This window comes from Myotis davidii, unplaced genomic scaffold (assembly GCF_000327345.1).
Source record: "Myotis davidii unplaced genomic scaffold, ASM32734v1 scaffold238, whole genome shotgun sequence".
In the NCBI taxonomy this organism is placed as follows: domain Eukaryota; kingdom Metazoa; phylum Chordata; class Mammalia; order Chiroptera; family Vespertilionidae; genus Myotis; species Myotis davidii.
This window is the reverse complement of record NW_006293779.1, coordinates 9,707,407-9,723,039: the sequence shown is the minus strand read 5'-3', so window position 1 is coordinate 9,723,039 and position 15,633 is coordinate 9,707,407. Positions and strand designations below refer to the sequence as shown.

Here is a 15,633-nt window from a genome sequence, read left to right as displayed (position 1 = left end):
TTTATCTAGAGAAAAACACAAGACCAGATTTATTTCATACAATGTTATTCACACATTTTTCATTTTCTAATTTATACATAATATACAAAGAAGTGAAGATAACATTATTTCATATGAACCAATAAGAGCCAGGACTTAAGACAAACTGGTCCAGAAACAATCCATGTTGAGACACTCAAGAGTGAAGCCTCAGTGGCTCTGCCCCGTTAAGTTCCTTTATTCTGAAAAGCCATTTTCAGATTTTGTCAAAGCTCCATGCCAACTTTTATTAATAGTGAAATCCCAGGTGGGTACCAACAATGGCAGACCACACCATGTCTACCAGGACACATCCTTTTCTAGAACAGGCCCCAAGTACTGGGACGATTAGGTTGTCAGGACACAGGGGACCCTCAGTCCCCCAGAAGAGGGTTGCTTCCCAGTGTGCTCGTCTCTAGGACTTTCCTCATTTGCAGAGGTAACTGCCTGTGCCGACAGAGGCCACGGATAAAGGGAAATCAGGAATTCAACTGTGCAAATCCAAGAAAGTCACTACCAATCTCCAACTAGGACAACTTGGATCCTAAAACCATGAGCTGATTGATACTGGGAACAAAAATTGGAGGCGGTGCCAAGACACTAAGGCTGGCAAAACAAAGGCGAGAAGGTGGGAGAGCAGCTTTGCAGGGGAAGCACTGCCACGGTGACTGGGACGTGATGAACCAGTGTGACTCTGAGAGGTGACAGTGACAAGTGGTTGGATTTAATGGCCTCAACATGGAATGTTGGGTTAAAAAAACAAGAGCAACTCAAAGAAAATATGAAAAAGTATGCCTGGCATCCCAAACTTCATGCCATTATTTTTAGGTTCATGATATGAGCAGCTCAGTGATAAAACCTTTATATTCAATATTGTGCTCAAAAGATTGCTTTTCTTCTGCAGACTTCCTAGTAAAAATCCCTTACATGTTCCATCTAAAGAGATAGCATGGTTCATTAGTTTTCAGCACTAAACATAAGTGGGTCAACATAAATGTTTTATACAAAATACTGACTTCAACAAAATACAAAGCACTTTCTTTATCTTTCAGAAACTGAATATACAAAGCAATTTTTCCAAAATATTTTCATAGGCAAAGGATTAAAAACGATTTTAATTATACACATATGGTCACAATTTTGCCTTAAAAAGATTGTTGGGAAATGTACATAAGGCCGCTTGTAAATGTACATCATGTTACTGTTATGTCTTATGTCCAGAGAAAAAAATGTTATCATACAGATTTGCTCTTACTTGGGAGTAGGCTATCCAAAAATACAGTACTCTTCTGTACAAAGAAAAAAGTCACATCACATTTAATAAGATGGAAAAAGCATTGGCCTCCATGTTAACCAAATATCTCAGTCCAATACTTTCTATTATGCACAATACCCTGACTTCTTGAAAGGGATCCAAATCCTAGCATGTCCATATTAACTATGTTATAAAACAAAATGTTTCTCATAATAATAAAAAGAAAGTTGGTTCATACTTCTGAAATCATATAAAGATAAAAAAATTTTAAAAAATCACTCTTGATTTGGAGAAATTTACATTATACAACACTATATGCCAGGTCAAAGAGGGCAGGGACATAAATGTACACTAAAATGCAAATGTTTCCCAAAGAGATAAAACAAATTCCATTTACAGCATGATGGTTTACAAATGTACACCTGTACAACCAAGGAAAGCATTACTACTAAATTAGCAAGGCTTTTATAATAAACACTGAAACAAGATTTGCTTTTCCAAATTGTAAACTTACCATCTATTACTACACACACAATGCATATATTTATAGGAAGCAAAAAAGGCTATCTGAATATGTAATCATGCTTAAATGTTGAGCTATCAAATTCACTTTTCAGTGGCCCCCTTTTCACCTCTATCTGGTTCCTACTTTCTGAAATCTACTATGAAAAAGCAAAATAAGCTCAACACTTCCTCAACATGTCCTTGTAATTCTATAAGCAAAACAATACACAAATTTCCACTCTTTCTCATTGCAAACCAAACCGAAAAGTTAAAATGGGACTTAACTTTCCGTTTAGTGCACTTAACTCGATGGAAGTGTCACCATGATTTTGTTTTTTGTTTTTTTCTATCTCTTACAACAATTACATATGTTAAGTATATACAATACTTCTGTACATTGCCAGAGACATTTTAGGGCAGTATTTGATTAAAACCACATCCACTGTAAATAATGTTAAGTTCTTTTCATCTCAAATCATTTAATTCTTATCTTACTTGCTGAATTTTATTTGCATGATAGATTGTGAATTACCAAAATACAACTTAACTTTTTAAAAATATTAATAATATTTATGTAGTTGATTGTTAATCTGTTATAAAAGGCTTCACATAAAGGACAAAAAAAATGACTATATTTCTATATACATCTCTATAAACCTGTTGTGCTATGGGGTCCATAGACCTACCAGACTGCAAGCCAGTTTATTAAAAGAATACTGTACTTTTTCCTTTAAAAACTACTTTTGTGGCTTTACAAGGTAAAAATTTACAAAATATGTGACAGCTTTTTTTTGATACAGTTACATCATATACAGGCATTCTGTGCTTTGCCAGCAATCCAATCTGATAGGTCTCCACTCAGGGCGAAATATCATTTATAATTCACCACTCCCACCCCCCAAATATACACAAGAACCTTAAAAAATTTACAAATGGATGAATAAAGTCAATAAATAGTTTTGCTTTAAAAAAAATTTTGACGATTCATAGTTGAGTTGTGTTTTGATAATTCACAAAAGAAACGTTCTTTTCACATGGTTATGGTTACATTATCTTCTTTCTCTTTTTTCTTTATAGCATTCCATTTGGTGGTCCTCCAATAGGCCCCAGATCTGGGCTATTTTTCAAATAGTATTTTTCCAACTTGGCCAGTATATGCTTCCCGTATGTGTATTTGCGCAAAGTAGTAATGTGAGGTCGAATCTGAAAAACAAATAATCTGCTTAGGACATGTTCTTTTAGTTTCTGATTTCTTAAAAAAAAGTGCCCCATAGCCAAGTAATTTAGAATAATAATTGGGATTTTCAAAGAATAGCAGAGGAGCTCTAAGCGCAGCAGGGGAGTATCTCTAGTGAGCTACCACAGTCTAGGAAGGCAGAATCTTACAACTTGAGCCAGCTGGACAAAAAAGCAATTCAAAATAAAGCAGAAAACATACGCAAATGGTCAGATGTGTGATGGCTACTACATTTAAGATGTTCAATATCTTACTAAATGTGTTAACACTCAAAATCTAATAGGTTTGAAAATATAAATGAAAGAAATCATAACATTATCTTCCCATTTAGATAGGCAAGAACTTTATAAATAATTGGTAGTTATGAGATAAATGTAAAACAGGTACCCTTTTCATATACTGACTAAATAGATGTGCAAACTGAGAGCAACTTGGCAGTACCTATTAAAATATAAAATGTTTACATACCTTTACCAGCAATTCCACTCTAAATATTTTCCTTACAAAAAAATTTATGCAAACATTCATATAAAGCACTGCTGATTACAGTTAAAATATTAGAAATTGCCCAGACAGCTTTGACCTATGAACCAGGTCACCTCGATTCCCAGTCAGGGCATGTGCCCAGGTTGTGGGCTTGTACCAGTAGGGGACATGCAATGATCAATGATTCTCTTTCATCATTGATATTTCTATCTCTCTTTCTGAGAGGTAGAAAATTAATACATCAGCTGAAAAATGTTAAAAATCAGAAGGCCAAAAATATTTATGATCATACAAGATCATTTTCTCTTTAATATAAAGAGGAATCCAAAGAGGTTACATATGTTGTTCCATTTTTTAAATGGCTAAATTTAGAAAAAGATCAAGATATTCAAATATTATTTCCTCCAGTGTTCTTTTTAACAGATTTTCCTATGGAACTTGATGTCTTTACAAAATTATTAGATTCTAGGAAGAAGATACAGAGAAAAAACAACTTAACTGATTTAAAACAATCAAACAAACATAAACTCTGTCCCTGGAAAATTTATTACGTTATTGAGAAAATCAATGTTCGACCCATGTAAAATGGCAAATCAAGTATACTGAAATAAGATGGGGAAGGGAAGAACAATGCTAAAGGTAGATAAACAGATAAGAAATGAATCTGATTTTACTGAGCACATTACCTTAAGAATTTAATAAAGGGTACACCATACTAACCTAAAATCAGGGTATCAATACATTCCACCACCACCCCAGTTATAACATAGATAAGGAAAATTAAAGCCTAGGGAAATTAGATGCATAGCCTAAAGGCACACCAATTGAATCAACTGTTTTCAGAGCTATTAAGTATATTACCTTGTGCATGATTATCTTTCTCTGAGCAGGTTCAGCCATATCAATCATCTTCTGAATCACATAATTGGCATACTGGTCCTTCATCATGGTGTATAAGGCACTGTGAGGACCGTCATTCTGGCAGCACACTTCATCAATCAGTAAAGCTCTCTCAGCACGGGAGGCATGAGTAACACACTTTTCTACTACATTGCTGAAAATTAAAGCACATACACAAGAATTTACTCAATACACTGGAAGAGAGAAGAATCAAGATGGGAATCTCTTGTAATTTTCTTACAATTACTTTTAAAACAAATTGACATCACAGAGGACACATATTGGACTTCCACAAGTTTAATTATGGGTCTCTTAAAATCGTAATTAAAATTATAATTTTAAAACGGGGAAACTAGGTTATTAATAAGGTTTGAGACTTTCACAAACATGCACTAAATAAATTAAATTTGCATTTACTCAGAGGTCTTGGGGACATAATTTTCTAACTACAGATTTCAGAAATAGAAACTAATTTGTCATGTAGATTCTTTAAGAATAAAAGCAATGTTCTGCATGTCCTTTTTGACTCTATTAAAGAAAAGATTGTATTTCAATGTTACGTTCTATATGCATTTCTGTGCTTACTAATAAAAACCAAAGAGTTGAAAGAAGATCCTTAGAATTAGAAAATAATGCAATACCTGGCAAATTTGTGTTGACTCAGGGCTAAGACCTTTCCTCTGATTTCGGAAACAATTTTGCTCTTGTCTTCAGGTCGACCATGTTCCAGTACATGCTGAATAACATAATTTCCATACTGATCCTAAGTACAGATATTTAAAAATTATTTTAAGTCATTCCTTAAGAATGATTATTCTTTAAAAAGATATTAACCATTTTTCTAAAAAATACAGTATACGTACTCAGGAGAGTACACTAGCTTTTGTCTCACTGTGTTTCTACAGTGTATTAACTTAAGAAAATTATTATATCTTAAAAAAATAAATCAGAACCATTTAAGTATATATACATAAACATTTCATATTATGAGGGAGCTTATACCTGGACTAACTGCTCAGTGTGTTGGTGGAGTTCTTCTAAGATAGGCAAAGTCTGTTCTGCAGTGCAGTGCTCTAGGATGCGCTGGATCACTCTGCACCCGTAAGGATGAGTTGAAAGTACAAACACCTTAAAAAAATGGGAAGAATTAAAATTTCCTTTCTCTGACACTCTGAATTAATTTAAATAAAATGGTGGGGAATTCACATTTAATACATCATCAAATTTGTTTGGATTTTCCCATTGTAACACACATTCAATTTAAAAATATGATTTTCAAATTGCATTAATCCATGGGGTGTTCAATATGACTTAACAGATATTTTGATTAAAAGGAAACTAAACAGAAGATGAAAGACATGTAATAATGAGGAGAAATGTACTGTGGGGTGAGGACAGTGCACACTGTAATTAGAAACTATTAATTACAATGTATTAGTTACTAATTAATATTTGTCTTTTATTATACAGTTTTAAGTTTTCCTCATTCTTCTCCCAAGAAATTTGAAAAAAATTAGTGTACAATTCTAACAGAGGTTATCTTTACTTCTTAAAGTAATGTAATTAAACTCATATTTCTATTTCTCAGCTTCAAAAAAATGAAGGTATTGACTCACTCTGTAATAGAGGCAGAAATGAGTGTACATTCACTATTCTGTCCCCTATTTTTTATGTGAAAGTACTGGGAATTATCTTGTGACTTATGAAAAATGTGTCAACACTCAAAATCTAAAATAATGCCCTGCTAACTAGGTAGAAGCGAAAAAAAACCTCTTACTTGTCCTTTGAAAGCATCAATGATGAATTGTAGTGACTGTGGCTGAACACATTCAATACATTTTTGTACAACATGGTTCCCATTCTGATCTTTCACACATTTGAGTACATGACCATCCAGCTCCTTTACCATTTCACTCTGCAGGAGAAGATGACATTTAAATAACTGCCTCATCAAACAACATTAACAGGATTACAAATATTGAAATGAGAACAAAAGTATAATAAAAATTTTGTTTGCAGTTTTTTTCATATGTAAGTTTAACCCTTCCCCACAAAGTATAATTTGCAGAAGCCAATAAGGTGAAAATTACTAAAACATTTTGCAAGATTATAATTTGAATACTAGCTGAAATATAACCTAGTGATGAATTGGCCATATTTAAACTATCTTCACTGTGTACGTCTTCTACTCATCTTTCTCAGCTGACAACTAATATAACTCATTCAGAACTTTTTCTCTACTTAGCACTATTCTTCCCCAAAATAATTATTTTAAATGCATGAGTCCAGCAGCATGGCTCAGTGATTGAGCGTCTACTTATGAACGAGGAGGTCATGGCTCAATTCCCGGTTAGGGTACATGCCTAGGTTGCAGGCTCGATTCGCAGTAGGGGGTGTGCAGATGATTCTCTCTCATATTGATGTTTTGATCTTTCTCTCTCCCTCTCCCTTCCTCTCTTAAATCAATAAAAAATACATACATACATACATATATACATATATATATATATTTCAAAAACAATACCATTATTCATTAACTGGTTCATGTAAAGCTTACTCCCAAGAGTTTTATACTTCCAAATATTAAAGAAACTTAGAATAACTTTAAAGTATCTATACCAGTCTGAGACTGCAGAGAAGGTCTAAGGTACTACATCATCAAATTTGTTGATATTTCCCCACTGTAACATATGTTCAATTTAAAAATTATTTTCATCAGTTATGAGAAAAATTCCAAGTATGTGATTTTCAAATTGCATTAATCCTTTAACTTAAAATATTTAGATTTTCCATCCAAGAACATGGTATATTTCCCATTTAATATATATGTATCTTCTTTTAAAGAATTATAAATCTTGTTAATTCTTAGGTTACTTTTCCTGTTGAGATTTATAAAAACTTCATTCTTATGACAGAAGTATAAATATAATCCAAATAAACATTGGAAATAGTAAAATGTATCCCCGATATGACAAAATCAAATAAGCAAGTGATAGCAAAAACACCCACTGTCTAGCACTCTGCTTATCACACAGTAGGTAATAAAATATATTCATGAAAGAGATGAAATGATGAAGAAAATAGAGGGCAGAGCAAAGATCTGTTGTATAACTTTAAAAAAAAATAATTTTATTGATTTCAGAGAGAAAAGGAGAGGGAGAGAGAGAGAGAAACATCAATGATGAGAGACAATCATTGATTGGCCGCCTCCTGCATGTCCCCCACTGGGGATTGAGCCCTCAGCCTAAGCATGTGCCCTTGACTGGAATCGAACCTGGGACCTTCAGTCCGCAGGCCAACGCTTTATCCACTGAGCCAAACCAGCTGGGGCTGCTGTATAACTTTTAACTAATAACTTACTGTTAAGACAGTTTAAAAATCTTGTAGTCTAACTGGAAACATGTAATATTTCACTCCAAGATTACTGTATGATAAAAAAGGTAATTTAAAAACTGAGAAAATACAAAAATTTTGTCTTAACTTACAATTACCTGTTGGTCAGATGAAATAGACTCTAATGCTTTCTGAATAACACGGCAGCCATACATCTGCAAGGCCAAGGGTAGAACATGACCACGAATACGAGTAGCCAGGGCTAATTTTTGATCCAAACTCCCAAACTGAGAGAGAGGAAAATAATATTATTAAAAAGTGACCATAATGCTACTTTGCTAAAGTTAAATAACCCACTGTTTGTAGCCTATTGAATCGACTTTTAAAATAGGTATTGTGAAGGGAGGAGGCATTTAGGTAAAAGTTAACTAAGACAGAACCGGAGATGCTTAAAATTGTAAGTGTATTACTTGCTCTGGGGTCAAAAATTTCTGTTATTAACATACACCTTCACTTTTCATTTCAAACCAACAGCCCTCATCTTTAATATAATAAATCTGAGCCATACATTCAGACTAGTTAATTCCCAACTATATTCTAACATAAACTACAACACAGATGTTTAATTATAAACTAATTATGTAAATTATAAAATAAACTAGAGGCCTGGTGTACGAATTTGTGCACAGGGAGGGTCTGGCTGGCCTGCCCCGATAGATCAGATTGAGCAGGGCCAGCTGGGGGGAGGGGCCTGGGTGGTTGGCCAGCTGGCACCGCACCCTGGTCGAACACCTGGTTGAGGGGACAATTTGCATATTAGCCTTTTATTAAATAGGAAAGATAATATCTAACAAATCCAAGTAAAGACTATCCTATTATTTACTGCTTCATCTAAGAGTTACTCCCAATGCTTTATATTTTCAGATATTAATCAGGATTAATATTAACATTCCATTTTAAGGTAGGCCCATATATTTATCTGTTGGACATTTGGGTTGTTTCCACCTTCTGGCTATTCTGTATAATACTGAAATGAAAAGTTAGTGTTTGAGACCTTGTTTTCAATTCTTTGGGTATATACAGTGTGGGGCAAAAGGAGGTTTACCGTTGTTCATATGGAAAATACAGTAATTAATAATACAAGAAAAACTGTTTTGCCTACTCACAACTATAAACGTACTTTGCCCCATCCTGTATATATCTAGGAGCAAAATTGCTGGGTTGTATAGCAATTTTATATTTAGTTTTTGAGGAAATGCCAAACTGTTTTCCACAGCAGCTGAACCATTTTACATTTCCACCAACAATGTACAAGGATTATAACTTCTTCACAGCTCCACCAACATTTGTTATTTCCCATTTTTAAAATTACAATCATCCTAATAAAAGTAAAGTGAAATCTCACTGTGGTTTTGAAATGTTTCCCTAATAACTAAGGATGTTGAGCTTCTTTTTCTATACCTATTGGCATTTGTATATTGTCTATGAAAACATGTCTATTCAAGTCCTTTGTTCACTTTTTAATTGAGTTGTCTTTTTGAACTTTAGTTGTTCTTTAAATAGTGTGGGTATAAAATATTTATTTTATATGATTTGCAAATATTCCCACCCAAGCTCATATATTTTTATGTAAAAATTAGAGGCCCGGTGCATGAATTTGTGCATGGGTGGGGTTCCTTGGCCTGGCTGGTGATCATGGCCTATTGGAGGGCCCGCTGGCCTGGGGTAGGGACCCTGGAAAGTTGGCTAGCCAGGGGGAGGGGCCGTGGGATGTTGGCCACCTGGGCAGAGGGGCTGCGGGAAGTTGGTTGTGGGGAGGAGTGGGGGCCCACAGGAGGTTGGTCGGCTGGGCCCCACCCCCGATCGGGACTGATGGGGGGACTGGCTGCCAAGGGGGAGGCGCTGAGGGAGGTTGGCCGGTCACAGGAGGTTGGCTGTGTGTGCACTGACCACCAGGGAGCAGCTCCTGTGTTGAGCGTCTGCCCCCTGGTGGTCAGTGCACATCATAGTGACTGGTAGACTGGTTGTTCTAGTTGTTCTGGTTGTTTTGTCGTAAGGGTCACTTAGGCTTTTATATATATAGATGACTTTTACCCAATTTCCTGAGCTTTTCTAAGTATTGAGCATATACTTAGATAGATATACAAACATGTATGGGTGCTTACCTCAAAAAACTTTTGAATAACATAGTTGCCAAAAACATCTGTCATTAATTGATATGCTGCTTGTAAAATTTCATTAAAAACCATCTGTCGCTCAGCTGGAGTAGCTCTCTCTAGTTTTTGCTGTATGAACCTACATGGAAAAAAATTTTAAATGCATGACAGTACACTGAAAACAAGCTCCTACAAAATCCGTAGGACTTGAGTACTTACACCCCCAATCCACACAAACACAATTATTTTCAGAAACAGTACTAACACATTTTCTATGGTGGACAGCCAAGGTAAAATAAAAAAGTTATGAAGCATTTCTTTACAACACCTTTAATTTAAAATTACTAGTTAAATAGGCAAAAATAAGAATGTAAAGATGTTTAAGTTAGTTCCGGTTGCATTATAATCAAAAAGAAAATCACAAGCATTTTACTGTTATTCATGTATTTTCAGAATATACATACAATAGCACTAAGTATCTTTTTAGGCCAGAATAAAAGAAAACCTTAGAAATAAAGCTCATCAAACGCAACTGAATTCCTTATAAGCTAGCCCTTGTGAATGATACCAGGTTCATTTGCTACTCTTAAGGAACTTGCAACTAGAGAGGGAGATAAAATTTATAAGCAGCTATCTGATCAATAACTGTATTTCTTAAATTTCAGTTTTAGTACTCGCTTCAGCAGCACATATACTAAAAATTTCAGTTTTACCTTAAAACTATAAAAAAAGAAAACATCTCAAATTTGATAAATGTATTAGAATTCTATTACCATTCTCCTTTCTGTGCTGTATCTTGAGAACATGACCTCAAGCCTAGCTCGTTTGGCTCAGTGGATAGAGCGTCAGCCTGCAGACTGAAGGGTCCGGGTTTGGTTCCAGTCAAGGGCACATACCTCAGTTGTAGGCTCCTCCCTGGCCGGGCCCTAGTCACATCTACCTCAAGCATTATGGTATATGCATTTAATGTACAAAGGCACTGCCCTGGCAACTGTGGCTTAGTTGGTTGGAGCATCATCCTGTACACTAAAAGGTTAGGGTTTGACTCCGAGTCAGGACACATACCCATGTTGCAGGTTCGATCCTCAGATGGGGAGTGTGAGGGAGACAACTGATTGAAGTTCCACTCTCACATTGATGTCCCCACCCCCTCCGCCTTCCTCTAACTCTAAAATCAATTTTAAAAAAGCATGTCTTTGGGAGAGGATTAAAAAATAATGTACAAAGGCACTAATATTTCTATATTTGAATGTTTCAATTTAAGCTAAGTAACACTGAATATCTGTAATAATATAAGCGTAATATGCTAATCAGACCAGACTGCCTCCCAGGCGAAGCCGAAACCCGGGTGCCGGGTGTCAGAGGGAAGCTGGTGCTGGCAGCTGGGGGAAGGAAGGCCTACTTTTGCATGAATTTATTTCATGCATCGGGCCTCCAGTAAATCTATAAAGGAACACAAAAGCATTTAACTGGTTTTTAACTTTTTAAAAAAAAAGATAATATATACATCAGGGATGCTTAAAGTCCACAAATGAAATTTAAAAAATTTTTTTAAAGAGAATCAATGATCAGCTGCCTTCTGCACGCCCAACACTGGGGATCAATCCTGCAATTTAGGCACATGCCCCGACCTGGAATCAAACTGTGACTTCCTATTCATAACTCAAAGCTTAAATATTGAGCCATGCCGGGCGGAATTCAAAATATTTTAAGAAAAATTTAAAGATGTTAAATGATTTAGAGTCAATGTAATAAAAACAATCCAATAAAAAGGCACTACTATATTTTAAGTATTAAAAATTCTCATAAAAGAAAATTGGAAAATTAAAAAAATGTATACCTGTATTTTTATTATTTATTCTAATATAAAAGACAAAATATAATCCATAGTAGGTATTTATTTTTTAAAAGCTTCCAACTTTTATGCAGATCAAATGATTCTAGTCAAGAAAAATTTAGGCTTTTACAAGGTAGCAATTTCCAAGACAAAAATGCTGTGACTCTGGCCAGTGTGGCTCAGTTGGTTGGAGTGTCGATCCATAAACCAGAAGGTGGTGGGTTCAATTCCCAGGCACGCCACATACTAGGGTTGGAGGTTCGATTGCCAGTCAGGGAGTGTGCAGGGGCAACCACTCTCAATCTCTCTCTCTCTCTCTCTCTCTCTCTCTCTCTCTCTCTCTCTCTCTCTCTCTCTCTAATAAAAATATATCCAATAGGATTAAAAAATATTTTAAATGTAGTGGAAAGTATCAAAAATCATAATCACTTACCTAGAACCATGCTGGTCTTGAGAAAACTCAACTATGTGTCCAATCAAGTCTCTAAGTTGAAGGTTTGGGAAGCGGTTATTTCTGAAATCTTCCAATAATCTACTTCGGCCTGAAGGCATAATGTCAGACCTATTATACCGAAGCCTCGGAGGAGGAAAGAGCTGGCTGCTGGAGCTGAACAGACTGGAAGTGCTGGAAGCACTTCGATACTTTGCTTCTGCTCCGGGGGCTGCAGAGATATAGCGACCACTACCATTTGTCAGTCCTCCTACAACAAAGCAGTTGTGGTTAGCAAATAGTTTTGACAAAGTCATTCCTCAAATAAAAGTCACTTAAACTAAAAATTCAGTCAGTAGAGAAATTTTTCACCCCACTAATTCCTGTGTTTTAACAAAGAAATAAAAATGGGAGGAAAATCTCACACATTTACTTAATGTGTGTGGCTATAGATAAGGGGGAAAAAAGAGACTAGAAAACATGAGGAAAAACTGTTTTTGTTCTTGGCAGTTTAGTTTACAGCATAATTATAACATCTAATATCATACACAAATCCTATAGTTGTTCTTAGAAGCATGGTTTAAAACTTCATTATAACAACTAATGTCATACATACTAATATCAATAACAGAATACTGAAACCACCAATAAAACTTTCAGTTACATTAACAAGCAAGTTGCAAAAAACTAGCCAACTCAGGTTTGAAGCCACTGAAAAAGTTTGACTAAAATTTGGAGTATTAAAGGAACACAGAAGGCTAATCTGTATTTTTGGAATATATTTAAAAGCACATTAAAAAGTATATACTTCTGTGTAAAAAAAATCATTTCTTAGTTAACACATTGATAAGTTTTTATAAGTTAAAAAACCACAATAATATTAGACAATAAATTCAAATGACACACTATTTTAAAATACTGCTTAAAAATACTTTCCATAATACTATTTTATAGATAAGAAATTATAGTAATACATAACATTTATTATTCCTAGGGCTCTAATACTGATCTTTAAGATAACGAATAAAAATCCTCTTTAACTTACATACCATTCTAAACAAGAACAATAAATGGCAGTCAATAGAAACAAAAATAAATATAAGCAGGAAATTGTCCTTAATACATATAACCATTTAAAACTACTTGACAGTGTCCTTTTAAAAAAATGTATAGAAAATTGCTAAATGCAGATTTAGTTCAGATTAACAAAAATCCACCGTCAGCTTTATGCTATTGTATACCAACTATATGTAGAACAGTGCTGTATATACAACCAGGCCACAGGATAAAGATGATGCCAAGGACACACTGTCGGTGCAAAGTTACACAGAGGCGCTAGGCCAAAAAAGTTAAAAGGACAAGGAGCAGTAAAAATGTTATAATCCTGGAGTGAACTGCTTTACTTTCAGTCCCCAGCTTTATTCTTCTTCACTGAATTTCCCTTCATCCATATTTACTCGAACCCTCAGCCCCCTCTCCAACGTTAAGTGCCACAAAATTGCATTCACTCCCATGCTGGAAACCTAGTGTCCAACACATGTCTGTTCAGTATACAATAAATATTCATGAGTATTTTATGTAACATCAACTGCCTAAGGACCAGTTCTATTTCTTTCTTTAAAAGTGTGTAACTGAAGTCATGGTATACACCAAAACTACTAACATCAAATTTTCATGTTATATCTAAAAAGTGAAAGAAGTTAGTGTCTTAATACTTGTCTCAATTTCCTATTAACTCTTCTGGTCCACTATTATTTCTATTTATAGAGTTCCATTAACTGTTCACAACAATAACTGACCACTAGCCCATTCAATTCTTAACAATTCCTTAACCTTTCTGCAGGATAGGGGTGCTATGATTAGCATTCCAATTTGTTTTTACAATTTTATTTTCCCACTCCAAGGCCCTCTTTGATGGTGTCACATTACACTAAAACCGACAGCTAGAGTGCATCCTCTATATTCTTTAGTCTAGTTTTCACATTATTCCAAACCTATTTCTTACACAAATTTCGTACTGCCCTAACTGTTCACTGCCCCCCCATGACTATCTCTGTATTGTTGCTTATTATTACCTCAAACATAAAGACTAATTTTTTCTCTTGTCCTTAATACACTAAAATAAATTTCAACACCAGTTCAATATACATACTTACTCCAGAAATGACCATGTCAGTTTTATTTGGTATCTTCCAAGTAGTCCTAGGAACATGCAATAGAAATTTCTCCCATGTCTAGGTATTCTTTAATTACATTCTATCAGCAACTAACACCAAACTCCTCATGCTGACAACTTAAAATGTTTAATACTGTTAAACTGCCTTGAGTTAAAAAATCTCGAAATTTCGCCTGGCCAGTGTGACTCAGGGGTTGAGTGCCGACCTATGAACTAGGGAGATCACAGTTTGATTCCTGATGAGGGCATATGCCCCGGTTGTGGGCTTGATTCCCAGGAGGAGGTGTGTAGGAGGCAGCTGATGGATGATTCTCATCATTGAGATTTCTCTCTCCCTTCCTCTCTGAAATCAATAAAAATATATTTAAAATTTTTTTTTAAATCTTGAAATTTCACTTCTAGAAGACTAATTAGTATTTTCATGTATAAAACTAAAAAAAATTTCACTCAGGGTAGGATACCTTCTTTTCTCTTACAAATTAAGAAGCATTTAAAACCTAATTTATAGCCCTGGCCACTGTGGCTCAGTTGGTTGAGCATTCTCATGCACTGAAAGGTCACGGGATCGATTCCCGGTCAAGGTACATAACCAGGCTGTGGGTTTAATCCCTGGTCAGGCTGTGTGCGGGAGGCAACCGATCAATGTTTCTCTCTCTCTCTCTCAAATCAATAAGAACTATTTAAAACCCAATTTATAACATACATTAAACATTTTAAATTTGGCTTTCAAAACATTGAAAACATGTCATCCAAAATCTATTTGGGGATTGAGGGATATTCTACAAAACTACTGGTCTATAATCTTCAAAAATGTTGAGGTCATTGATAGTATTACTACATTATTGTTAATTTCCTCAACCAACTTCCTTTCACAAATGTAAAGAAAAAAATTGGGTGTGACGGGAAAGGGAGATGAAGAGAGGGGGAGAAAGAACAAAAATGATAAAGTAGCCCTAGCTGGTTTAGCACAGTGGATAGAGTGTCGGCCTGCAGACTGTAGGGTCCCAGGTTCGATTCCAGTCAAGCGCACATGCCCCAGCTGCGGGCTCAATCCTGGGGTGAGGAGAAATCCGGGGGCAGCCAATCAATGATCCTCTCTCATCATTGATGTTTCTCTCTCTCCCTTCCTCCTTCCCTCCCTCTCTCCCCCCCTTCCTCTCTGAAATCAATAAAAATATTTTTTTAAAAAGATAAAGTAAATGTGGGAAAATAACATTTAGAGTATCTAGATCAGCCGTGGGCAAACTACGGCTCGCTTGAAATGAATAAAACTAAAAAAAAAAAAAAAAACACGGACCCTT

General features: G+C 35.3%; 1 protein-coding gene across 9 annotated transcripts in view; it reads right to left on the bottom strand.

Moving 5' to 3' along the window:
* PUM2 (pumilio RNA binding family member 2) overlaps window positions 1-15,633 on the bottom strand; it is a 68,452-nt gene continuing 52,819 nt past the window's right edge. For 5 of the 9 annotated variants that reach the window (XM_015566400.1, XM_015566403.1, XM_015566398.1 and 2 more), the window contains 8 exons: window positions 12,160-12,427; window positions 9,899-10,028; window positions 7,886-8,020; window positions 6,178-6,315; window positions 5,403-5,528; window positions 5,042-5,163; window positions 4,362-4,554; window positions 1-2,980 (listed from right to left, as the gene is read on the bottom strand). In XM_015566400.1, coding sequence (XP_015421886.1) covers window positions 2,849-2,980; window positions 4,362-4,554; window positions 5,042-5,163; window positions 5,403-5,528; window positions 6,178-6,315; window positions 7,886-8,020; window positions 9,899-10,028; window positions 12,160-12,427 — 1,244 coding nt within the window. In that variant the 3' untranslated portion in view covers window positions 1-2,848. The remainder of the gene's footprint in view (window positions 2,981-4,361; window positions 4,555-5,041; window positions 5,164-5,402; window positions 5,529-6,177; window positions 6,316-7,885; window positions 8,021-9,898; window positions 10,029-12,159; window positions 12,428-15,633) is intronic. The other 4 variants (XM_015566405.1, XM_015566406.1, XM_015566399.1 and 1 more) reach the window with 1 other exon arrangement.